The 27,147-nt window shown below is 43.2% G+C and overlaps 1 protein-coding gene across 2 annotated transcripts in view; it reads right to left on the bottom strand.

Moving 5' to 3' along the window:
- spock1 (SPARC (osteonectin), cwcv and kazal like domains proteoglycan 1) overlaps positions 1-27,147 on the bottom strand; it is a 477,747-nt gene that overhangs the window by 87,190 nt on the left and 363,410 nt on the right. For both annotated transcript variants that reach the window (XM_059650661.1, XM_048543447.2), the window contains exon 6: positions 20,822-20,936. In XM_059650661.1, the coding sequence (XP_059506644.1) occupies positions 20,822-20,936 (115 nt within the window). The remainder of the gene's footprint in view (positions 1-20,821; positions 20,937-27,147) is intronic.

The raw sequence follows: 27,147 nt of genomic DNA, 5'->3' as shown, positions 1-27,147 counted from the left end.
AAGTACCAGGAGGCCTTCAAGGATCACAAGAAGGATATGGAAGTAAGAGATCAGGGACATTGATTCCTGCCATCTAGCTCCCAGAACCTTGGAGCAATGTAATAAGAAGTCTAAGGGCCTAATTTGCAAAGGTCAGTGATTATATTTTCATAGACATTCACCATCGCATTGCCGTCTTCTTACATGGCTCAATGTGCCACACTGCCTTCACAAACTTAACAGCACCTTTGGCACTCAGGGCCCACATCTCTTATCCAGATAGCTTAACTCGCCCGTTGCACACCTACCAATGCTGCCAGCCTCACAGCAAACCTGTCACTGTCTCCAGTCAGTCAGCTGCAGCAGGAGCATCCCTCAAACACTGCAACAACATTGATAATGGGAACAGCAAATGCTGGAGAATCCAAGATAACAAAGTGTGAAGCTGGATGAACACAGCAGGCCGAGCAGCATCTCAGGAGGGCCTAACCCTTCATCAGAGAGGGGGATGGGGAGACGGTTCTGGAATAAATAGGGAGAGAGGGGGAGGTGGACCGAAGATGGAGACAAAAGAAGATAGGTGGAGAGGAGGGTATAGGTGGGGAGGTAGGGAGGGGATAGGTCAGTCAAGGGAAGTCAGACAGGTCAAGGAGGAGGATGAGGTTAGTAGGTAGGAAATGGAGGTGTGGCTTGAGGTGGGAGGAAGGGATGGGTGAGAGGAAGAACAGGTTAGGGAGGCGGACACAGGCTGGGCTGGTCTTGGGATGTAGTGGGGGGAGGAGACGAGTTGGGCTGGTTTTGTGACGCAGCGGGGGGAGGGGACGAGCTGGGCTGGTTTTGGAAGGGGAGATTTTGAAGCTTGTGAAGTCCACATTGATACCATTAGGCTGCAGGGTCCCCAGCGGAATATGCTCTTCCTGCAACCTTCGGGTGGCATCATTGTGACACTGCAGTAGGCCCATGATGGACATGTCGTCTGAGGAATGGGAGGGGGAGTTAAAATGGTTCGCGACTGGGTGGTGCAGTTGTTTATTGCGAACCGAGCGGAGGTGTTCTGCAAAGCGGTCCCCAAGCCTCCACTTGGTTTCCCCAATGTAGAGGAAGCCGCACCGGGTACAGTGGATGCAGTATACCACGTTGGCAGATGTGCAGGTGAACCTCTGCTTAATATGGAAAGTCATCTTGGGGCCTGGGATGGGGGTGAGGGAGGAGGTGTGGGGGCAAGTGTAGCATTTCCTGCAGTTGCAGGGGAAGGTGCCGGGTGTGGTGGGGTTGGAGGGCAGTGTGGAGCGAGCAAGGGAGTCACGGAGAGAGTGGTCTCTCCGGAAGGCAGACAAGGGTGGGGATGGAAAAATGTCTTGGGTGGTGTGGTCGGATTGTAGATGGCGGAAGTGTCGGAGGATGATGTGTTCTATCCGGAGGTTGGTGGGGTGGTGTGTGAGACCATCACTGCTACTGTGTGACAAGATGCCACAAAGTAGAACGAAGTAGTGAGAGAACCAGCAGGAGGCGATTCTTTCATCTCCTGAGGCCAGATGGCGGGACAGTTACATGTTGAGGCTGGCAAGAAGGTAGTTATGCCATCTGGCTTGATTGAGAATGTTGAATCTGACTCTTTGGGCTCTTATTGTATGTTCCTACTCAACTTGCAGCACACCCTCTTTTTGCTGTCCAGCTGATGAGGAATCAATAAAGGGTGTGATCATCAACACCTTCTTTTCTATCCCACCCTCCTTCCTGCCCTCAACTTCCCCTTCTGAATTCCTGCTTTGACACACCAGACGAACAGTGTGTGCCCAAACACAGCAGCTTAAGGAAGAGGAGAGAGAAAGCAACAGCACAGCATTAGTGAAGGGGGCTTCACTTGATCTTATGCTTGCAGGTACTAGGTCAGTTAATGGGGTGGCACTGCATGCATCTTGGAGGCATGAAGAAGGAATTAGCATATTGGGAATCACTTCAGCATGAATGGCTGTAGCCAACATTCCCACTAAACTGATCGAAGGCTCTGCGCTGATGCAGTGACTTCTGATTCTGGATGTCCTTGCTACATATGCACCTCTAAGGTCCCTGCACAGACAAAATAATTATAGGGAAATAAGGCTGCAGCTAGGTCAAGGGTGCAAGATGGTTCATTTGTAAGGTGACTGGAGGGTGGCTCATAGATGGATTCTACTGCAGAAACTCAGATGAAGGGCTCAATGGGGTAACATCCATAAGACTATAAGAATTTGGAACTGGAGTAGGCCATATGGCCCTCAAGCCTGTTCCACCATTCAATAGGATAATGGCAGATCTGACAGACATGTAACCACTCTCTTCTCCACGCAGTTTTTCCCATCCGCTTTCCATTCTACCCCTTTAGCTCCTTTCCCATCCACCTCTTTACCTTCATTCACTCCTCCTCCCCCTTTGCCACCTCCCTTCCGCCCTCCACACTTTCCCTCCTCCCTCCACCCCCTTAAGTTCCTCTCCTCTCCCCTCAATCTTTTCTTCCCCTTGTACCCTTCACTGGGTTCACCAGTTCATGCCACCCTCCATCCTGATACCCCCTCTTGGCCTGGTCAGGGATTCCAGAGACTCCTTGCCCTGCGGTCACTGCCGCTGATGGCAGCCTATCCCTCTCTGCTGAGTGCAGATGCTGCTTGGTCACAAACCTGATGAGGTGGCAGAGCTCCGCAGAGCTGAGGGACAGCACCATGCCACGCACCACGATTATGGTAGTGGGCATGGGCAATGACAGAGGAATGCCATAGCACTGACGATGATGCACGCCAAGGTACTGGGAGTATTGGGTGACCTGGCAGGCAGCCTCTTGGCACCATCACGGAGCATGAAAGAATGTGGCTCCTACTCAGCAGAGAATAGGGTGTTGTCTGCAGCATGTGCTCCTTCTCTCTGCTGAGCTGCCGCTGCTGCTCCCAGACCTGTTGCAGCCTTTATGTTTCTGGTCACTTACTCCTTTGGCTTTCCTGTGAGGATGAGATAATCCTCTCTAGTAAATACAAACATTCATCAAAACATCTCCATTAAAATTCCAGAAAACTCCTAGACAATCTTCAGTATTGCAGCTTCTAAAAAATAACCTTAGTTACAACTTGAGTGGTTGACGCTTTGAGGAACACTAGTGCAGGGGCCACATTCTAGCTGGACTATTATATGCTGCGTGTTTGACAAGGCGGCTCTGTGAAACTGCTCTCATTTGGTTCCATTCTCATCTGATTATAGCCAGGGCACTGTTTGCAATGGGTTCTCTTTCTATTCCCACACAATTGGCTCAAATGTTGCCAAAGGATCTATCCATGGTCCGTGTGATAATGGGAACTGCAGATGCTGGAGAATCCAAGAAAATAAAATGTGAGGCTGGATGAACACAGTAGGCTCAGCAGCATCTCAGGAGCACAAAAGCTAACTTTTCGGGCCTAGGCCCTTCATCAGAGAGGGGAATGGGGTGAGGGTTCTGGAATAAATAGGGAGAGAGGGGGAGGCGGACCGAAGATGGAGAGAAAAGAAGATAGGTGGAGAGGAGAGTATAGTTGGGGAGGTAGGGAGGGGATAGGTCAGTCCAGGGAAGACGGACAGGTCAAGGAGGTGGGATGAGGTTAGTAGGTAGGAGATGGAGGTGCGGCTTGGGGTGGGAGGAAGGGATGGGTGAGAGGAAGAACAGGTTAGGGAGGCAGAGACAGGTTGGACTGGTTTTGGGATGCAGTGGATGGAGGGGAAGAGCTGGGCTGGTTGTGTGGTGCAGTGGGGGAAGGGGACGAACTGGGCTGGTTTTGGGATGCGGTGGGGGAAGGGGAGATTTTGAAGCTGGTGAAGTCCACGTTGATACCATTGGGCTGCAGCGTTCCCAAACGGAATATGAGTTGCTGTTCTGACCCAAAGGTTGCAGGAACAGCAACTCATATTCCGTTTGGGAACCCTGCAGCCCAATGGTATCAATGTGGACTTCACCAGCTTCAAAACTTCCCCTTCCCCCACCGCATCCCAAAACCAGCCCAGTTCGTCCCCTCCCCCCACTGCACCACACAACCAGCCCAGCTCTTCCCCTCCACCCACTGCATCCCAAAACCAGTCCAACCTGTCTCTGCCTCCCTAACCGGTTCTTCCTCTCACCCATCCCTTCCTCCCACCCCAAGCCGCACCTCCATCTCCTACCTACTAACCTCATCCCACCTCCTTGACCTGTCCGTCTTCCCTGGACTGACCTATCCCCTCCCTACCTCCCCACCTATACTCTCCTCTCCACCTATCTTCTTTTCTCTCCATCTTCAGTCCGCCTCCCCCTCTCTCCCTATTTATTCCAGAACCCTCACCCCATCCCTCTCTCTGATGAAGGGTCTAGGCCCGAAACGTCAGCTTTTGTGCTCCTGAGATGCTGCTGGGCCTGCTGTGTTCATCCAGCCTCACATTTTATTATCCATGGTCCCTTCCTATTTCTTATCTATATAGTGATTGTAATGAGGTCAAGTAGGTGGATCTCACAGAAAATGAGTTCCACAATTAGGGCTGTTAATCTGGTTCACTCAGGGAACCTGGCTGACAGATTTAAATTGGAGTGTCGGAAGTTCAGTTCGGTCTGAGAGCTGGCTCTGAGTGTCAAGAACTCTTCATGTATAAATAAAGTGTGACCTGGTGTTGGGATGGTGGCTTCTGCGGAGTTATTTCACTGGCGACAACAGCAAAGGATGCTCCTGAAGAAATTCACTCACAATTGTCGTCCTTGAGTTGGAATAAGTATTCCTGGCATCATGCCGTTATTTGGGAAGCTTGACTTGTTCAATCCTGCTATCGATGACTGAGCCCAGTATGTGGAAAGAGTGTATCAGAGATAGCAGGAACTGCAGATGTTGGAGAATCCGAGATAACAAAGTATGGAGCTGAATGAACACAGCAGGCCAAGCAGCATCTTAGGAGCGTGTTATTTTTTCAAAGCAAACAATATTGGGGCAGATGAAGAGCAAACAGTAATTCTTCTGACAGCCTAGGGACTGTCAGATTTTGGTTTTTAGGAAGCTAACATTCCTGGAGGTACCGGATACTAAAACCTTTCAAGAGCTGATAGATTTAGTTAAAGATCATTACAACTCCAAACGTCCTTTAATTCTGAGACACTATCAGTTTTCCTTGGCAATTCGACAACAAGGGGAATCCATATTAGTATTTTTGACTAGGTTAGGATGACTGGCAGAGGCAGAGTTTTGTTTAGCTCTTAATGAGATGCAGGGACACTGTTTGGTATGTGGGATTAATGATGTAACCATGCAAAAGTGCCCACTAGCTGAAGCCCAACTGGACTTCAAACTGGCACTACAACTGGCTTTATCAGTGGTAAATGTGGCAACTGGATCATATGAGTTACGGGCTATGCCAATGGAAATGGACACTCTTACCATCCGACAGAGCTTGGGGATCACCACTTGAGTGAAGGCAATTGCATAGCCTTACGCAGGACATATCCTGAACAAAGGGACTCTAGATCAACCCACAGCGAAACCCTAAAAGAAAACCAACCCTTGGCAAACAGTTAACATTTTCTTCAGGATTTGGTCTGGCAAACCATCATATTTGCTGCTGGAATGCGGACTTGAGACAGTAAAAGTCTCAAAAACCTAAATTGAGGAAGAGAACTCATTGGCCTGTATCCAGGACAGCGCACGCCCTGGCAAGTCTGCCTACATCTTGATTAGAACAGTTCAATTTCTTAGCAACATCCAAATCAGAACCAAACAAAATAAACATCCGGTTAAACGTCACCTGGTTCTAATGGAAGTTGATACAAGTGTGGCTGTTTCAGTGATCACACAGCCAGTATTTAACAAAATTCGCTCTGGACTTCAACCCTTAAATAGGGTCAAGATCTCGACTAGACTAAGAAACTATACCAGGGAACCTTTACAAATTAAAGGTACAACTTCAGTTCTGAGCTCTTCTGAGAGGCAGTTACCACTGATTGTAGTAAAAGGCTCGGGCCCACTGAGATGAGACGACATTTCTTCAGCCAGAGAGTGGTGGGCCTGTGGAATTCATTGCCGCAGAGTGCAGTGGAGGCCAGGACGTTGGATGCCTTCAAGGCAGAGATCGACAAATTCTTGATCTCAAAAAGAATCAAGGGCTACGGGGAGAGTACAGGGAAGTGGTGTTGAAATGCCCATCAGCCATGAGTTAAATGGCGGAGTGGACTTGATGGGCTGAATGGCCTTACTTCCACTCCTATGTCTTATGGTCTTATGGCCTTATATGTTGACTAGGAAGCAGTTCCCTGATTCTGCAAGGCCTTCTCAGTGCTGTTTGCCTTTCGGCCAAAATTAGAGACAGAAATCAGGGAGTTGGGAAGCGAAGGAGTGATCAAACCATTCCAGTTTGCAGAATAGGCAGCACTGGTCATAACAATTGTGAATAAAAACCAATAAAAATAAAAACTGCAGTTTCCATTATCTCTGATACACTCTTTCCATGTCCTGGGTTCAGTCATCGACAGCAGGATTGAACAAGTCAAACTTCCCAAATAATGGCATGATGCCAGGAATACTTATCCCAACTCAAGGACAACAATTGTGAGCGAATTTCTTCAGGACCTTCCTTTGCTCTAGTCGCCAGTGAAATAACTCTGGTTCCCTGGTATAGTTTCTTGGTCTAGTTGAGATCTTGAGCCTACTTAAGAGTTGAAGTCCAGAGCGAATTTTGTTAAATACTGGTTGTGCGATCACTGAAACAGCTACGCTTGTATCAACCTCCATTAGAACCAGGTGACATTTAACTGGATGTTTATTTTGTTTGGTTTTGATTTGGATGTTGCTAAGAACTGCGGATGCTGTAAATCGGGAACTAAAACATTGTTGCTGGAAAAGCTCAGCAGGTCTGGCAGCATCTGTGCAGGACAAAACAGAGTTAACGTTTTGGGTACGGTGACCCTTCCTCAGAACACAACAATTGTGAAGTCCAATGGGTCAGTTTGCCTTTGTAGGGATTTTAAACAAATGGCAAACTGCTTTACACAGCTGAATAAATACTCAGCTCCTGGCGTAGAGGGCTTATATGCAAAGCTGGCAGTTGAGCTGACTTTCACGATGCCGGACATACATCATGCGTACATGTTAGATGAGGATTCCCAGAAGTACATTACAAGTAATAACCATAAGGGTTTGTACCAATGTTTGAGGCTGCCATTTGAGGTATTGTCATGTGTAATTTTTCAGTGAATAATGGAGAACATACTACACGGTCTACGTTCAGTCACCATTTATCCAGATGGCATGCTAATAACATGGAAGACCAATTAGGAACACTTAGAGAACTTGGACATAGTCCTTAAATGTTTCTCCCAGGTGGACGTAAATGGGAGAAATGTGTGTTCCAGGCACCCCAAGTAACCTCCATGGGCTACAGAGTCAACCAGGCTGGATTACACCTGTTGGAAGATAAAGTGGGGATGATAAAAGATTAACCAGCTCCCAAGTCAGTACAGCGCATAGGTCTTTCCTTGGGCTGGTGAACTATTACCGATCACACATAAGCTGGCCTCCCACATGCCACCTCTGCATCAACTCTTAAAAAAGGTTCAGCCTTGGAAATGGTCACGTAGCCAAACCAATGCTTTCAGGGAAGTGAAGAAAGATTAGCATTCTGTAAGGTTTAGGCACACTATGATCTCAAGAGAGATCTTGTATTCACATGCAATGCGTCCCCATACAACACTGGGGTAGTATTAGCTCATAGTGGCCCAATGGAAAGGAGCGCCCAATAGCATATGCAGGCTAATGCAGAGCGTAAATACGCCCAGATAGAGAAGGAAGATCTGGCAATCATATTTGGTGTCAGAAAGTTCCACCAATACCTTTACGGATGTAAATTTGTAATAGTAACGGACCACAAACTTCTGAGAGGTCTACTTAGACAGGATAAGGCTGGGCGGGTCATAGCTTCAGGCAAAATTCAGCACTGGGCTCTAATACTGAGTGCATATAATTACAAGTTGGAACACCCGTCCACGAGGCTAAGTAATAAATGCAGATGCATTGAGGTGCTTCCCACTGGCTGACACACCGCCGGTAGTACCACCACTGGAAGAGTCTGTAATGGTTTTAAATTTTCTGGACACACTTCCAGTCACAGCTGACAATATCAGACTTGAATGCAGAAAAATCCAGTCCTGGCAAAACTCAAACATCCAGTGGTGGTGGGGAAACCAAAGGGCCGTCGCAACCAGAAGTGAAACCTTTTTGGACTCAGACAGATCTGATCACAGGAGAGGACGGCATATTATTATGGGGAGCTACAGTGATTGTCCCCAGATACTGGCTGAACTCCATCAGGGGTTTCCAAAATGAAGATGTTGGTGAGAAGTTATGTTTCATGGCCAGGATTGGATGCATACATAGCCTCAATGGTGGGGCAGTGCCCAGAGTGTCAAAGAGAACAAATGTTACTGCTAATAGCTCCCCCACATCTATAGGAGTGGCCAGGAAAACCCTGGACTTGGTTACAGGTCAGCTATGCTGATCCTGTCATTGGGTCAATATTCTTAGTCATCATGGATGCCCACTCAGTGTATAGTGTGCATTTGTCAAACATTCGGATAGCGATAAAAAAAGTGTGAATATTTTGCAATACATGGGCTCCTGGAAGGGTTGGTCACAGATAATGGGCCATTGTTTACCAGCAGGGAATTTGAGTATTTCCTAAAGTAGAATGGTATTTGTCACAAATTGGCAGCTCCATACCATCCAACATCCAATAGTCTGGCAGAAGGAACAGTCCAAACTTTGAAGGCAGGCTTGAAGAAAAAGCCTACAGTTTTACTAAATACCAGACATGCCTGGTTCCGATTTGTTTGTCGGACCATCGCTCACGCAACACTCGGGATAGCTCCAGCTAATGGGGAGATGACTCTGTGCCAGGTTAGATCTGATCTTCCTGGGCTTGGTGGGGGTGGGGGGGGGGGTGCTGTGGGGGGTGTGGGTGTGGGGTGGGGTGGTGGTGGCGAGAGGGTGAAACAGCATCAGGAACATTAATGCGGGCACTAGACTCCACTAAATGAGATAAACTGTTTACTTCCAGGGATGAAGTTTGGTCTACGAACCACATAAATGGCCCTGCTTAGGTAAGGAGCAAGGTTGATGTGAGGTCAGATCCAGTGAAGTATAAAGTTTGAGCAGGTGCGACAGTCCATACCTATGGGCGTATGAAAAGGGCAAACTTGCAAACGGTGCAGAGGAAAAATGTGGCACTTCCTTGGCTGCCTTTCCAACTGCTCCAGAACAGGTGGGTTCTCCCTCTCTGTCAAGTATTGCAGATCGCTCGGAATCTGAGATGGACACGGCGAATGTCACCGCCTGATCACCTCTGCTGCCTGAAGAGAAAAATGGATTTCTTTCAATGTCCTCCAGGCACAACAGGCAGGCTACTGTACATTTTATGCTGCCTGTATCAGAGGCAGAGTTGGAGAAACCTGACGCAGTGCTAAAATGTTCCAGGAGGAGCTACAAAAGAAAGAACCAGCCTACGTCCTCGGACTCGGAGGGGGAGGGATGTAGTGATTGTAACAAGGTCAGCCGGGCAGACCGCAGTATGAGTTCCCTGAGTCAGGCTAGTAATCTGAAGAAATTTCACAGAAAACTTTATTCCAGATGTCACTTCATTCTGTACTCTGGTCATGAGATTTTACCTTTCATACTTTCAGCAAATTAAGCTTCAATGAGAATTCAAAGATATATCATTCAATTATTAACTGGCAAATGTGACTTAAAATTTAAACTGTCAAAATAAAATTTAAAAATCCAGCTCTTTTCACTCCTGCCTACCTATATCAGGTCAATCAATTTGTGGTTAATTGACTATTGCACACTTCCCTTCAAAGTCAGTCGTATATATAATATATGGACACAAACATATATAAATCACGTATATTGTGCAGTCCTGTACTGTGCAGTTTAATGTGATGAATATCTGAATGTTCACCTGTAGAATTGTGACTATGCGTTACACATTAAGATGAATTGCTGGTTGAAACTCTGGGTGTTTGTTTTCTGCATGTTTTCCCACCTAAATTCCAAAACTGTATTGCTCGGGAGATATATGTTGATTATCAAGGTGTAAAAAGAATGGAGACAAAAATCTCTAATTCATATGTGGTCGCCACTCCTAGGCAACAACATTGTGGATATTTTTGTGGGTTCCAAGTCTGTCAGATAAGCTAATGCTGCAACCCTGTGGACTTATACTTGACAAGGCTAATTAAACTCATGCCTCATACGGATAGATATGAAACCTTCTGAGTTATTCATTAGAGGAAAACTACACACCTGTTTTGCTATTTTAAAATTTCATTTGAAAACATCAGTATCAAGAAAACAAAATGTAATGCTAGATAGCTGTCTGAGAAACAAAATGGTGTGGGTAAAATGCATTGTGTGATAATTCAAGATAATAAAATGTGAGGCTGGACGAACACAGCAGGCCAAGCAGCATCTCAGGAGCACAAAAGCTGACGTTTCGGGCCTAGACCCTTCATGCTGCTTGGCCTGCTGTGTTCGTCCAGCCTCACATTTTATTATCTTGGAATCTCCAGCATCTGCAGTTCCCATTATCTCTTGTGTGATAATTCTATAGGTTTGCAAGATATGGCATGTTGGTTTAATTGAACAGAAGACTGAATGTGACATTTTTGTTTATGACGAATGGTTGATATGGAACCTTTATAAGGAACAGTTGTGAAAGTTGCATTGACTTATTCCCTTTGAATATTTTTAATGTGCAGGTCGATAAACTCTTGTTGGGCCATCGAATGGAAGGTCATTGCAGGTAGATGAGAACATGTAATTTGGAACCCAAACAGAACAGCCATGATCTTGAATGGCAGAACTGGCTTGAAGGGCCCAATGTACTTCTCCTAATGTATTTGAACTTTCAATGTTTGCTAAATTTCATCATGTATCCTTTTAATTATTTTATGATACGATGTTATTATTTGAGGCTACATCGTAACTGAATATATAAATATCTTTTGTCATTATGCATTTATATTTTTATATTGTTATGACAAGTCTTCAGGTATGTCTCCCCAACCCATTATGATGCTGGATGAGGAAGGGAGGAACTGGTTCATCTCCTTCATTTAATTCTTTCTTTGTTGGTTGCAAGCAGGTTGACCTAAAACAAAAGATCCCTCCTCTTATGAACAACTTCTTCAGATCCAAAGTACAGTTAGTCATGTTTTAAAGAAGCCAATGTAACACACACACACACACACACACACACACAAACACACACACACACACACACACACACACACACACACACACACGCTTTTTCATTGCATTTCTTCCTTTCAACTGCTTTTCTGAAATTTCTTGAACTCTTTCCAGGTGAGATAGACTATGTCTCTCTTGAGAGCCTGACTGTCACATTTTCCCAGACAGTCATTGAATTGCATCTCTGGCTTTTCTTATCTCTTAGAAGGGAAAAAATGCTTGTTTTGCATAAAAGTTCACTATGTCCAAAAGTAATTTGGGACTAGGATTATAGAACACATACAGTGCAGCTAGAGGTCAGTTGGTCCATCGGGTCTGCACTGACCCCCTGAAGAGCATTGCACTGAGATCCAGGCCTATCCTTGTAAGCCCGCATTTACCATGGGTAATCCATCTGACCTGTATATCTTTGGGCCTTGGGAGAAAACCGAAGCATGCAGGGGAAACACATACAGACAAGAACGGAATGTGCAAACTACACACTAACAGTCACCCACAGGTGGAATCAACCTGGAATCCCTGACACTGTGAGGCCATAATGAAATATTTTAACTTCATGCATTTATGTTTCATCAACAGCCCAGCCTGAATAATTTCTGTACGGTTTCCTATTCTCTTTTCCTTCCAAGGTATTAGATGACACAAATCCCCAACATGAAAATCAGAGCTATTATCTGGCAACGGCAGCTTACCTTCGCTTCTCTCGGCCTTCAACCAACTCTGTATTCATCACAATGTCTCCACAGGTGGTTTTATTTAAATCCAAAAATGATATGGAAGCTAAAATGGCTGGGAAGGTAAATACTGAGGAATCTGTCTGGGTGGAATGCTGTTTGGAAGGGAAAGTGTACTCAGTGGACTGACTAAGATAACAAAGTGTGGAGCTGGATGAAGCAGGCCAAGCAGCATCTTAGGAGCACAAAAACTGACGTTTCGGGCCTAGGCCTTTCATCAGAAAAAGGGGAGGAGAGGGTTCTGAAATAAATAGGGAGGGGGGTGGATCGAAGATGGATAGAGGAGAAGATAGGTGGAGAGGAACAAGAGAGTTGAAGTGGGAGAGAGACCCCCTGAGCTGTCTGGAGGGAGGAGGCTAACTTCTTCAGGTTAGGCATCCCTGGAAGAGGCTTCTCAGTGAGGTATCTCAATGGACTGACTAGCCTGCTTCCACACTGCATTGATTTTCCTAAAGGGAGTAGGCTCTGATAATGACCGTCTCAAGTGAAAATCAAATTTGCAACAGTAAGCAAGAACTAGCAAAAAACATATTTTCAGACGTTGACAACTCAATGTCTGTTTCTTGTTTCTGAACTTTATAAGATTAACCTTTCTGAGTAACTCAGTAACTATCTCTAGTGGATTATCCTCAATCCTGAGAGAGACTTTGGAATATTATATGGAACTTCAAGCAGAGACATTTCAAAGGAAGAGATGTAAATTAAAAATAAAACTGTGATCTCCTGTAGTTGCTGATGAAGTGAAGGCTAATAACCAACTCAAGTGAAGCCTTTTGCTGTGAGTCCTGTCCCAGATCATGAACATGATGTGAGGTAAAAGAAAGCAGCTCTTGCCAAATGAACAATTTTTGTTTTCCCTGTCTGCAAATACATGAGTGAAGGAGTTAAAAAGCCAAGTGCAACCCAGGCCTAGTGAAGGGGTGAACGTCACAGCTGAAGAACATCCACCTGGCACCCAGTACCTGAAGGTAAAACAAGAAGTCTTTTTCTGTCACAAGCCAATTGTTTAAAGTAAATTGCAAATCCGCAAAGCCACTGTCAAAAAGGAAAATGTACAACTCCCTTTGGCTAACTCTGTGGCACCCCACTCGGCATAATTGTGCTGTGTAAATAGCTTGAAAATAAATCCGTATATTATTGTTGAGTCTATTTTATGCTTTCTACCTTTGTCCACACCACCTCAGATGTCCAAGACTTGGTGTTATATTTATATGGAAAGACAAATATTTGGAGATTCTAAGGTGACCAAAAGTGATGTTTTCATTGCTCTCAAGAGAAAATGAAAATAGAGATAGGCGCCAGAATCAAAAAATACATAGATTTATTACTTGCCCTCCTTCACTTTTGCAGAAGGCATGAAATTTTTTTTAATCTTCAGCACCAAAGAAATTACAATTTTAGATTAGTTTATTTCACTTTGCATTGTTACTGTATTGCTCAATACATTATCACATTCTTATTGATTTGAATTTTGGTTTTCATCTGCAAGAACAATCTAGCCTATTAGTTTCAAAATACGCTCTTATCTTCAAAGGAAGGCCAATCTTATAAAGTTCAGAAACAAGAAACAGACATTGGGTTGTTAACATCTGAAAATTTGTTTATTGATTGCTCTTGTAAATTTGATTTTCACTTGAGACAGTAAGTATCAGAGCCGACTGCTTTTAGGAAAATCAATGCTCAGCAGAATCAGAGAATCCCCACAGTGTGGTAGCAGACTAGTCAGTCCACTGAGTATACTTTCCCTTCCAAACAGCATTCTACCCAGACCAAACCTTACCCTATTCCTGTAACCCTGCATTTCCCAGGGCTAATTCACCTAGCCTGCACATCCATGGACATAATGGTTGACTTAGCATGGCCAATCCACCTAACCTACTCATCTTTGGACTAAAGTGAGGAAATCCACACAGACATGGGGGGAATATGCAGACTCAACACAGACAATTGCTCAAGGCTAGAATCGAACACAGGGCCCTGGTACGGTCAGGCAGCAGTGCTATCCATTAAGCTACCGTGCTCAATGGAACTAAAAAAATGCAATGACTTAACTTAATTATCAGAATTCCAAGGTCCATGATCTCCACAGCCATGGTTCCAATTTCCTCATGTTCCCTCTCTGACTGTATCTTGAAGCACAGCCAGCAATATTGCAGATACTTGCAATGTTCATTCCTGATCTCTTAGCTCCCTCTGATCAAACTCTGCAGCCCAGGTATGTCTGCTCCAAAACCCTGTGATCTTGTCCAATAACTGTCTGATAATTGGTGTATTAAACTCAGAAAGTTTCTGCTGTTGCAACTTTTCCATGAAATTTAGGTCCAAGCCTTAAATTCCTGGCTTTCTTGGATCCCCCATTTGCGTGAGGGCTATTAGCACTCCATGGGTAAGGTGCTCAGAAATGAAATCTTCTGAATTTCTTTTGCATGAGGTTTTAACAGCCTGTTAATACAGACATTCAAGGTCCTACAAGACCATTCTAAGAAGACTAACAACATTTACATTTGCTTTTGCTGAACATCTTCCAAATGAACAGCATTAACAAGGCTGTTTGCACAGCTTGTTGCAATTTCAGGTGTTTGGGATTACTCTAGGTTATAAAATGTTTGGAACATAATGAAGATCTTGCTTAGAGATTCTTAACTTTATCAGTTTTGATCCTAGTTTTGCATCTTTCTGCTTTTGTTCATTGTTTTACTTTGGTTTATGGCGCAACAAAACTTTAACTTATTTGCTGTTGACAGAGGGACATCAGTGATGCACAGTGAAAGAAGAAGCAATTTGTTTTGCACGTTTTGTAAACTTACACAGAGTCATTGATACGTACAACATGGAAACAGATCCTTTGGTCCAACTCATTCATGCTGAGCGGATATCCTGAATAAATCGAGTTCCATTTGCCAGCATTTGCCCACATCCCTCTAAACCTTTCCTATTCATATACCTATTCAGATGCCTTGTAAATGTTGTAATTGTACCAGCCTCTACCACTTTCTCTGGCAGCTCGTTCCATACACGCATGAAAATGTTGCCCCTTCGGTCACTTTAATTTCTTTCTCCTCTCACCTTAAACATACACCATCTAGTTTTGAACTCTGCTACCCTGGAGAAAAGACCTTGGTTATTTACCCTATTTATGTCCGTTGTGATTTTATAAATATCTATAAGGTCACTCCTCAGTTTCTGATGCTCCAGGGAAAACAGCCCCAGTCTCTCCCTGTAGCACAAATCCTCCAACTCTGGCAGCATTGTTGTAAATCTTTTCTGAATGCTTTCAAGTTTCACAACATCCTTCGCGTAAAATATTTCACAAAGGGCTCATTTTAGGATGTTAGAAAGGTTTTATCCCAGTAATACAGAACTAGAAATTTATAATATAACTAATATCTTCAGCAGTTAGTAAGAATGCTCAATGAAGTTTTGGCCAGTTGAAAAACAACTCAGTAGAAATTTGCAAAAGTTTTACCCAGATGTTAGAAGAAACCTTTTTGGGCAAATAGTTACAGAAATGTAGAATGTTTTTCCATAGATGATAGTTGATGCTAAGTCCCCCGTGTAATTTGAAATAAAAAGAATTACTACTTTAGCATAAAGAGGAGAATGTAGGAAAATGAAGCTTTGTAAAATCAGGTAGCCTAAATTCTGCAAGAATAGAATAAATTGACCTTCTAACATATCAAGATTGGGATTTATAGTGTCATTGGTGTAGGAACTAGTAAAGAAACTCTGAAGTGAAAATATAGTTGGTTTAGTATATCGAGTACGGCAGTCAGTACTGCTAGTGAGTCTGTGCAGATGTGTTGAACATCCATTGAAAGCTTGCACACTTCAGATCATTATGTCAAACTGTCTCTCAGGCTGCTCTGAAACAAATTTCAGAAACTTGGCTGCCACATGTCTTTCGAATGTTCGGTATTAACTAATCACAACTGAGCAGTATGAACTCCTCAGACATACTCTAGCATGAGTACTACTTAAAGAGTGAGTCACCTCATTTGAAGGTGAGATGCTTTTGATTTAGCTCTGTCTGGTCAAGTTTGTAGAAGTATTGTGCATGTAACATGTAACATCTACATGTCTGTGGGGAGAGGTAAAGGAATTGAAAATGGTTCAACAAGATCAGATAACAAGTCCAATCCATCAGGTAGTGAATGTCCTCTCAGTACAATAGGCAGACTCTGACAGGGGTCTAAACAACATGGGCTATGAAGAGATTTGTGGCAGATTTGGGTAAGAAGTCTGTCAAGACACCAGGAGCACCTTGTTACTGATATGCTTTTTCTAAGAGGTAGGGAAAGTTTCACATGAGGCAGCAATAAGTTGCCAGTTAGGAAGGAATATAGCTTTTTAAATGTCTTCTAAATGCTGAAACTTTCCATTTTAGTATTTAGCTTTCTATCCTACCAAATATGCCATCGAGCTGAATTTGAGAATTTTCAACATGGAAGTCAGAGCATGCACCTGGTCACTTCAGATTGGCACTCAACATATGCCAGCTTCAAAGAACCTTCATGGCACATCACCAATAGTCTTACAGTACACTTCTGCACTTCAATGCTGCACAGGTAACTCTTGTTGTATTGCTGCAGCAAGGGCACTGTGTGCTCTGGAGGACACACACAGAGCTCATGGGCTGGACCAAGCTGTATCTCCCACCTGTTTGCTTGTTCTTATCATGTTCATTCACTCTAAACCTACCTGATCCTCACAGCGTCCCTCCCTTTTGTGGCCTTGCCTGGCATTTTTGCACATTGCCCCTCAGCCAGATAAACCATTAGACTGGGGAAGGACATTGACCTTCATCCCATATTAGTGCACATTCCTCTAGTCAGCTCAGACAGAACTGTCCTGGGTTGCAACCTTGCGCCAGGCTGATATGGTTTGGTGTTGTGGCCTCCACTGCTGGCACTGAGGAAAGAGGCCATCCTGTATCTGTATCACCCTTTTCCAGCTCCTTGCAGACAATGCAGGATGCTCCAGTTCTACTGTCTGTCATGTTCAGGGCAAATGACAGGAAGTGTAGAGGGTAGCTCTGGACTGACAGCTTGTCCAGATGCAATTTCTAAGGATGGTGTGGGTACAAATGATAGAAGTTTTTCAGTGGATACCTGGTGAGTGGTCAACTTTCCATTGTTTGTCAAGGTGGGAATAGGATCGGATGTGAACTATGTCGTGTGGGCGGGCTACGTAGTTAATGAGGTGCATTTGGTAAGATGTGGTGACAAACCTTGCTGGGCCTCACGGCTAAGATCCCTTCAAAATGGTGCAATGCAACTCAGACTTAGCCAAAAACTGTAAGATTCAGCCTGAGGCAATCTGCCATTGTCACCGCCTTTGGCCTACCAGGTGGGATCAGAGGCTGGCTGGTTGGAGATAAAGGATACGTCTTCTACAGAGAGCATATAACCCTCCACCTCCAACACACAACCTCACAAAGAAAATGGATATGTACCTGTGACATACCTGGCCTGGTGCTTCAGCAAGCCTAGCAATCTTTATGAGGATAGGATTCTGGGGATTTCCATGTGGAAATGTTTGCCTTTTTCAGCTCTGCTATCTGAGCCTTGATAGCTGCAGGGTGACCCAATAACAAGCTTGAAGCCCATCTAGCTTCGACCTCAGGACTGACATGTTGGCAGCTTCTGCTTGTGTTGCAATGGATGCTGGGACACTGGCTATCAGACACTACATCACGGCTGGGCCCACAAGTGCTGTCATGAGGCTGGTCACCACTTCCAGGGTGGATACAACAGACTTCAAACTAAGCACAATTCTCTCTGCCACATGACAGCTGAACAGCTCCAGTAACAAGAGGTTGTCTGGCAAGTCTGCTAATGCATTGAACATCTGGGAGTGCGGTTTCATCATCGTTCTCCTGAATGCTACCCAATCAAATCAGAATGCCATCTCAACATACCCTGCCAGACTTGTGAAATATTACGACCATTCCTTGTTTGTTTATCAGATTTCCAGCATGATGACTAAAAGAACATATGTAAGAGCAGAAGTAGGTCTTTTGGCCCATTGCGCATGCTCTGTCATTCAATTAGATCATGTCTGATATAAAATCCACTTTCCTGCCTTTTCCACATGACTCTTGATTATCTTGCCGGTTAAAAATATGCCTATCTAAACCTTGAATATAATTAATGACCCATCCTTGACAATTCCACAGGTTCACTACCCTCTAAGAGGAGCAAATGCTCCTCATCTCTGCATCAAATGTGTATCAAATGTTTTCTGAAGAAGGGTCCCAACCTGAAACATCAGTTTTCCTGCTTGTTTGATGTTGCTTGGCCTACTGTGTTCATCCAGCACTACACCTTGTTACCTCAGATTCTCCAGCATCAGCAGCTCCTACTATTGCTGACCCCTTCATTGTTTTTTATTATATATTTGTGGAATGCGGGCATTGTTGGCTGGCGAGCATTTATTGCCAGTCCCTAGCTGCCTTTGAGAAGGTTGTGGTGAGCTGCCTTCTTGAATTGCTGGAGTCCACGTGCTGTGGGTTGACCCACAATACCCTTCCAGGATTTAGACCCAGCAACAGTGAAGGAACGGAGCTATATTTCCAAGTCAGGACGGTGAGTGACTTGGAGGGGAACTTGCAGATGGTGGTGTTCCCATGTATCTGCTGTCCTTGCCCTTCCAGATGGAAATGGTCATGAGTTTGGAAGGTGCTATGGAAGGATCTTTGCTGAATTTCTGCCCTTGAATACCAACTGATTCCAAATTTGTGAGGGCTCTCTGATACCACACTTGGTCGAATGCAGCCTTGACGTCCAGAGCCATCAGTTTTACCTCACTTCTGGAATTCAGCTCTTTTGTCCATTTTTGAACCAAGGCTGCATTGAGGCCAGGAGCTGAGTGGCCCTGGCGGAACATAAATTGGGTATCACTGAGCAGGTTATTGCTGAACTGGCACTGCTGGATAGCACTGTTGTTGACACCTTCCATCACGTTACAGATGATCAAGAGTAGACTGAGTATTCTTAGACTCTGCCCTCTAGTCTTAGACTCTCCCACAAGGTGAAATATTGTTTCTGCATATACCCTGTAAAGGACCCTATGAATCTCATATAAGATTGTCTCTCATTCTTTTGAAGTCAAATGAGTACAGGCCCAACCTACTAAACTTCTCCTTATAAGATAGTTCTTCCATTCTCAGGTTAGCTGCATGAATACTCTCTGAGCTGCCTCCAGTGCTACTACATTGTTCCCTAGATAAAGGGCCCAAAGCTGTTCATAATATTCCAGCTGTGATTTAACTAGTGCCTCGTACAGTTTTAGCAAAACCTCCCTGCTTTTATGCTAAACAAAATCACCAAAGAACTGTGGATGCTGGAAGTCACAACCAAGAACTGAAATTGCTGGAAAAGCTCAGCATCTCTGGTAGCATCTGTGGAGAAAAACCAGAGTTAATGTTTTGGGTCCAGTGACCCTTCTTCAGAAATCGGTTTTTCCAGCAATTTCAATTTTTGTTCTCCTTGTCTTTATACTCTATTCCCTTTGAAATGAAAGTCAACATTTTATTTGCCTTTCCTATTACATGCTGAACTTGTGTGCTATCTTCTTTGTGATTTATGCACAAGGGCTCCCAAATCCCTCCATCCTACAGCTTTCTGCTATCTTTCTCTGTTTAAATGTTATTCTGTTGCACTATTTTTCTCACCAAAGTGTGTTACTTACCATCTTCCCAAATTATATTTCATCTGCCAAGGTTTTGCTCACCCGCTTAACCTGTCTATATGCCCCTGTAGACTCTCTGTGTCATTCTCACAGCTTGCCTGCTCACCTGTTTTTGAGTCAGGCACAAACTTGGCAATAGTTCATTGACTTTCCTTGCCCAAGTCATTAATCTCTACATTGTAAATATTTACAGTCCCAGCATGATCCCTGTGGCACTCCATGAGTGATAGGTACATGGGCATTGAGCAGTGTGCGAGATTGGTGATGTAATGTATATGTATTGTCTAGTTAAGATGCACTGCACAGTGCTGGGAGGAGACTCCTGCCTTTTCTAACTTTCCATTCAGATAAGGATATTTGTCAGAGATGCATGTTTCCTGAACAAAGCTTGACTGTTCTGGCTGTTCATCCTTGTTCATCCTTACGAGGTCTTTCAACAGTTTATGGCAGATCCTGCTGGCCAATTTTCGAGAACTGACCTCCATGACCACCTGGCTCTTAATTCTCTCTGAGGATATGTCTTGACAGTCTCTTTGTCAAGAGGTCAAATATGGCCTCTCTCTCTTGTGGACCTCTATCACTAATGCTGTATCACTTCCATAAACCCTAGAGACCTTTCTCTTCCCTGGTGTTTTCTTTCAGCTCCCACTTACAGCCACTTATATGCAGTCAGCAGCACTTTCCTGCTACTGAATGAAGACCTCCCCACTGTTACAATGACGGAAATGGGCAGGCAGTACAAAGATTGTATGCTTTCTGCCTCAACAGGACCAACATTAGGGACCTTAATGCTTGAAAATGGAAGCCATCTGTATTTCCATGCAAGTTCCATACTGATAATCCACATTAAGAAAAACCTTTGTTCACCTTGTTTTGCTTGTTTTCTGCTTACTCTGCTTTATATGTTAGCACTGGACTTTTACAATTCTAACAGAAATATGATTCATATCCCTAGAGGTAACATCCCCAACTTTAATTTCAAAAATAGAAATGCAATATTTCTATTTTAAATTCCCCCTCAAGCTTCCAATCTTAAAATAATCCTTCATATGTTTTAGAAATCAATTTGAATCAAATCATTGTCTCAGAAGTGTTATTGAATAGAGCAGTAAATTATAAATGAACACTTAAGTATATTGGATTATCTTGGTATTGTCTGTGAATTACCTGTCTTTTCACTTTTCAGCTTCACACTTTCTTGGTCAGGAAGACAAGGACAAGGTCCTTTGCATTTCATGGTGATCTTCTTACGTGCAGAACAAGCTTGGTAATCAAGTTTGCACTGGAATTAAGAAAGGCAAAGATAATGTTATATAACATGATCATTTCCCATTTGCAATGCATTCATACCAAAGACCAGGAATGTTGCTGGGCCAAATCTAGGCAACTGGAGTCAACTCATGTATCTCACTGGATATGAAATCTCAAGGTCCATGCAATATCAGCCCTCAGGCCTCATCGTCATCTGGTCAGTGGGCTGCAAACTTCTATTGGTGACCTCCAAGCAACTTACAAGAGAAAATGACTTGAACATTAAGTAGCTGTCCTCAGGTTATGTTCTTAATGGAGATAACAGGAGGAGTGCAATTGAGAGGAAGGGAGGGTCGTGGTTCCCATTGGGAAGCAGTAACTGATTGGGAAGAGTTTGACAGTGATTGGGGTAATGCCATCTCGTTAGAGTTCAATGACATTGCGGGGCAAAGGGGCCAACAATAGCTGCAATTGTTTAGACACAGTGCTGGGAGGAGACTCCTGTCTTTTCTAACTTCCCATTCAGATAAGGATATTTGTCAGAGATGCATGTTTCCTGAACAAAGCTTGCCTGTTCTGGCTGTTAGTGTAGGTCTACCCAATTTTACAGAAGAGCATCTAATAGGTAATAAACCTCTTATTTGAATATGAAAAGAATCCAGTGCCACATTTAGGTATTGGCCTTGGACAAATGTTATATTGTGTGCACCAAATGGTAATTGACACATCTGTGGCTTGTTATGACCATGTGTTTCCTTCCCAACTTATGGTCTACTTTAACATCCAAATGGCCTTTTGGTTGCTGCTCCGCAGTAGTTGGACATGTTGAGAATTGAGTTGACTAAGACCTATAAGTTTCTTTCAATTTCATCCTTAACTATTTTGGTACGCTTCTTGGTGTAGGCAGATTACATGTTTTATTTTGTGTGTATTATCTTCTACCTGTTACTCAGTGGAACACATCTCACTTCCTTTCCAAAACAAAAACATTGTTTGCTAACACTACAACCACAGAGGGTTCACTCAATACACTTGCAGTTCCAGTGCCTGTGAGGTCACTGCCAGTAACATTCCAGCTATCCAAACGTGGCACACACCAGACTTAGACCAAAAAGAACACAGTTTTTGCTGCTTCTTGCTCAGTGGCTCTCACATCCTCTGATTCCAAACCTTGCTGCCTCTCTTTCTGCCCTGTTCACTATTCCTCTCGCCAGCCCTCTTTCAAACTCTAGCAATGCTTACTGCGCTGGTCATGGTGAGTGGGGCAGCAAGGGCTTGCCAGAGGGCAACAAAGGGTCTGTGGAGGTTTCCATAGAAACTGGGATCACAACAATGGCTTCAGCAAATGGACGAACTGACCATGTGCCGATTCAGTGTCAGGAGATTTGGAGAAAAATAAAATCTTGGAAATAGTTACCATCATGTCTTAAATTAAACAGGTTTAGAAAACTTTAGCTATTCACTGTAATCCCTTATTTCAAACAATGTTGTATTTTAATTTTAAAGAAAGATTGAAGTATCTGCCTCTTGATGAGTTCTTCTAATAAGATGGTGGTTTGTGACGTTAGGATTTTTTGACTTTAGGCTTTCTGAATCATTTCCCCTCTGTGGTTTCTTGGCCCTTTCCAATGAGATACAAAAATCGTAGGTAGGTTAGATTTTCTGCCTATTTACGGTGATCAAATGGAAAATCTAGCCTAGTGTCTTTTATTTCATTACTCATGCCAAGTCAGTATGTAATATCCCTGAGTGTACAAAAACTAACTTCAAATCTTCTAGTCCAGATTTTCTACATTGAGTCTGACCTCAGATCATGAGGGGATGATGAAATAAATTATGATGTCCTTAAATGTAGAAGAATGTAAGCAAATATAACTGCTTTTGCTATAACAGAAGAAATTGGGTGATTTGACAGAGGTGTTTGAAATATGAAGAGTGGTTGATGGTATACAGCAAGAGGGGATGGATATAAAATTATTAAACAAAACTTGAATTTCAATCATACCTTCTGCATAATAAAATATCCCAAAAAATGTTTTATGGATGCATTACAAATAATACCATCTCCATACACAACATTAACATTTTTTTAAAAAATGAATTTCCACATAATAGCTGTAAGGATAACACAACAAGATTTCATATGTTGAGACCTCTACTTCAGTAAAGCAAACTAAAAGTCAGCTTGGCTAAACACTACTTTTGTGGGAAGCTTATTCGCTGAACTACAGAATCAAACTTCCCTGTTATTTTGAATGCAACCTATGTACACCTTACAGGCTTAACTGCCTTCAAAGTCAAGTTTCTCAATGCAGTTCCAAATTATTCTTAGCTCCTGAGGGCTTACCCCAATTCTTTACCTTGCCCAGCTTGGTAACTTTTGACCCCAGAATGTCTTTAATGGTAAGGATTTTTTCTGCAGATTCCTCCCTTTAACCAAAGATAGGCAAATGTTCCAGTTTTAACTAATTCCTCACAAATGTGGTCTCTTCAGTCAGAGCACGAGTACCCAGCTGCTTTAATGCATGATGAATCTTATAGACATTTGACATCCAGCTTCTCTCCCACTGTATTTCTCCCTCACTCTTTCTCCCCAATCCCAGCAGACTGTGTTTGTGAGTTGCGGGTGATATTTTGAAAAATATCCTGTTTTCTTAAAGCCCACGTCCGTGATATTGTGAATCATGTACAGCTTACATCCAGTGTGATGTACTGATTAGCTGTACTTTGGAGCCCAACTCTCTTTTCTCTTGGAACTAAATGGACAACTTAAGGTAGAATTGTATATAATTTTACATTCTGGACATCTTCTTGGGACTTTGGAGGCCATCAGTCTAATCACTGTAAATACAAACACTGCTGCCATTGTTTCCAGTTGTGAATGCCTTGCTCCTTTTACCCCAAAAACCAATCTGAGCCTATTTTTACTCTTCAGCAGACACATTATCCAGGTCAGTTCTCAGGCAGTCATCAGACAGATTACATGTCCCATTCAGATTACCTTCACAATTTAGGCACTATACCAAAATATAACACTTTTATAAACCCAAAATTCTACCACTGAGACACATAGTGAGATATTATGGAAGACAACTAAGTGCTTGGCTGAAGAGGTAGATTTTAAGGAGCATCACAAAGGAGGGGGGAGAGTTAAAGAGGCAGCAAAGTTTAGGGAGGGCAGTTCAGACTTCGGTTCAGGCAGCTTTGTATTAATATCAGGGGCAGATTCTGGTTACCTTAGACAGATGGGGACTTGATACTGTGTGAGTGCAAGCAAATGAACATGTAGTAATTATTTACATTATGTATAGAGACACGGTAGATCTGGACTTCACTAAAACCTTTTACACTCAGGACCCAGTTCATCTGACCTGATATTATTGATAATGTGTTTTATCCACTGACATAAAGCCATTAATCCTACATCCTGCAGTAACCCACATGTTCACTCAAACTATAAACTGGGTACATCACAAAGCATTAACATTATCCTACATCCCCCTTCTACCGCACCACCCCCAACACTGTACACCCCCACCCCCTCACCAAACACAGTTGCTGAGTCGATCCCTGAATCACAAAAGTAGATATGCGTTGTTTTGACCAATTGACCTGATTGTGTTTGTGCTCTTTTGGAGGAGGTCTAGGATTAATATCTTCCTGCAGAGGGGCAGGTGAACCTCGTAGTAAGAGGTAGTAGGAACTGCCAATACTGGAGAATCTGAGATAACACGGTGTGAAGCTGGATGAACACAGCAGGCCAAGCAGCATCAGAGGAGCTGGAAAGTTTGACATTTTGGGTCGGGATCCTTTTGGGTCCCGTTCCGAAACATCAAACTTTCCAGCTCCACTGATGCTGCTTGAACCTTGTAGTAAGTTAGTCAGGCTGTCTACTCAGTCCCCTGGGCAACTGGCTCATTCCTGTGAGAGCCTTCTGCTGGTGGATTCTGATGCTTTTTTCCTGCGAACTCCCCAATCAGTGCACACGAGGTAGCCAATTGACACAAAACCTGGCCCCTCCAATTCTGGTCATGGACACACAATAAGTTTTCTGGCTGCGGTGATGATGGGTGTTGTTCTTTATGGCCATGTACTATGTTCACTCTCCAGTTAGTTCACAGTTTTGCTCACCCTTTCTTTCTCTGGCACCTTGGGAATGGTTGAATGACATGTGGAAGACTTGGGAGGTATGTGTGATCTCCTGCTCATCAAGAGTTATAGTAGAGCAAGACCATTCTGCAGTGAAACAGACCCATATCCTCATAAGAATAAAGAGACGCAATCACTTTTTCACAAGGATTTGATGGTGAGAGTACCTCTTTCAGCTATTTTACTGGACTACAGGCACCTCAGAAAACTAGGCATGAACAAAACCATAGGCCTCAGTGAAGCATTGGAACTAGTCATTGGCAAACAGTGGACCATTGTTACAGATAGCTAAATCAGGAATGCTGTTTAGGGCAAAGATTTCCTTGAGCATTGCAATAGGTGCTGCTGAGGCAGGACCATGCGTCACTTGACCACAATCTGTCAACAGTAATAATGCAAAATTAACATTACTGTTTTTCCTTGCATATTAAAAAAGTTCTTCCCAAGGTGCTCTCATGGTTATGGTGGGAATGAGAACACCATTAACGGTACTGTATGGTCTTATCCATGGATTACAATTTGAAAATCATGCCTTCGATAGCTTGGAGATTCCCAGTCACCAAACAGAATTGTGGGTTCTGGCCTAGCATATGGGATGCCTAGAGGTCCCTGATGAAACTGCTAAGACTCTCCATCTTGAGGCCTCTGGAAATGACATTTCTTTCAGCTTAGACCAATAAATCATCCAGGAGGCTGAGGTGATGTTGCTATTCAAATTTTTGTTTCAGAATACAATGGCAAGGAACATGCACTGATCTGTACATACTCAGAATCAGCTTTCTAGGCTGCTCAGGTTTCATTAAAGTTCTCTGGCAAATTTATCAAATGTGTTTTCCCTTTCACGAAACTATTTTGATTCTGATTGTGATAACGTTTCTGAATGTTCCGCTATTTTTTCCGGCGATAGTTATCAGGTCAACTAGCCTATAGCTTCCTGGTTCCTGACACCCCATCTTGAACAGAACTGCCCAGATTTCAGTGACTTCTGGAATTTTTCAACCAATGCCTCTATTATGTCTAAACTTTACTTCTCTTAAAACACTTGGATGTGGGCCATCATTTCCTAGTGACTAATCTGCCTTTTGTTTCATTAGTTTGTCAAATACTCAACCTCTTGTGATAGAGACTGTTGCATTTCTATTCACACCTTGCCTATGTGTTATCTTTGGGATGTTTACAGTGTCCTCCACCTGGAGACTGATGTAAACTTTGGTTTAAATTATCTATTATTTCCCTCTTTCATGTTAACAATTTCATAGTTACATCCTCCCAGGTCCCACACTTACTTTAATTATTCTCTTTTTTTAATTTATACTATTTATACATCCATAGAAGCCCTTACTTTTTGTTTATATATCTGTTGCCAATTTACTTCCATCATCAATTCTCTCCTTTTTTATTAGCTTTTTAAACATCTACTGTTGGTTCCTACAAAAAAAATACCCAATCCTCTGGCCTGATGCTTTTTTTTGTGGCTTTATATGCCTTGGTTTTTGATTGAATAATCTCTTGGGCTGCTTTGTTAACCATGGGTGGTTTATTCTTCTCATTGCAGCCTTCTTTTTGACTGTGATAAACTTTTGCTGAGCATTATGAGATATCTGATTAAATATCCACCAATGTTCATCCACTGATTTTCCCTTTAGTCTAATTTCCCAGCCAGCTTTAGCCAACTCTTTCTTCGCAGTTTTGTATTGCCCTTATTTCAGTTGAGGATGCTGGTATAAAACAAGTTTCTCTCCCTTAATCTAAATTTGATATTCGGTCATGTTGTGTTACCTACGCCCTAGAGGACACTTAACTACAAGATCTCTTATTAATATTTACAGATAACACATTACTAGTTTTAAAGTAGCCTGTTCCCGAGAAGGTTTTGCAACATACTGCTCCAGGAAGCAGTCCCTGACATACTGTACAAATTCATTCTCCTTGTTACCCTGGATAATTTAATTTGTCCAATCAAGTTTAAAATCATCCAGGATAATTCATGCCCTTCCAACATGCTTCAATTATTTCCTCATTTATATATTATCCTAGATTGAGGCAGCTCTTTGGGGCCTAAAGAATGTTTCCACTGGTGACTTCTTTTCAGC

The sequence above is a fragment of the Stegostoma tigrinum genome, chromosome 13 (genome assembly GCF_030684315.1).
Source record: "Stegostoma tigrinum isolate sSteTig4 chromosome 13, sSteTig4.hap1, whole genome shotgun sequence".
NCBI lineage: Eukaryota > Metazoa > Chordata > Chondrichthyes > Orectolobiformes > Stegostomatidae > Stegostoma > Stegostoma tigrinum.
This window is presented reverse-complemented; position numbering and strand designations above follow the sequence as displayed.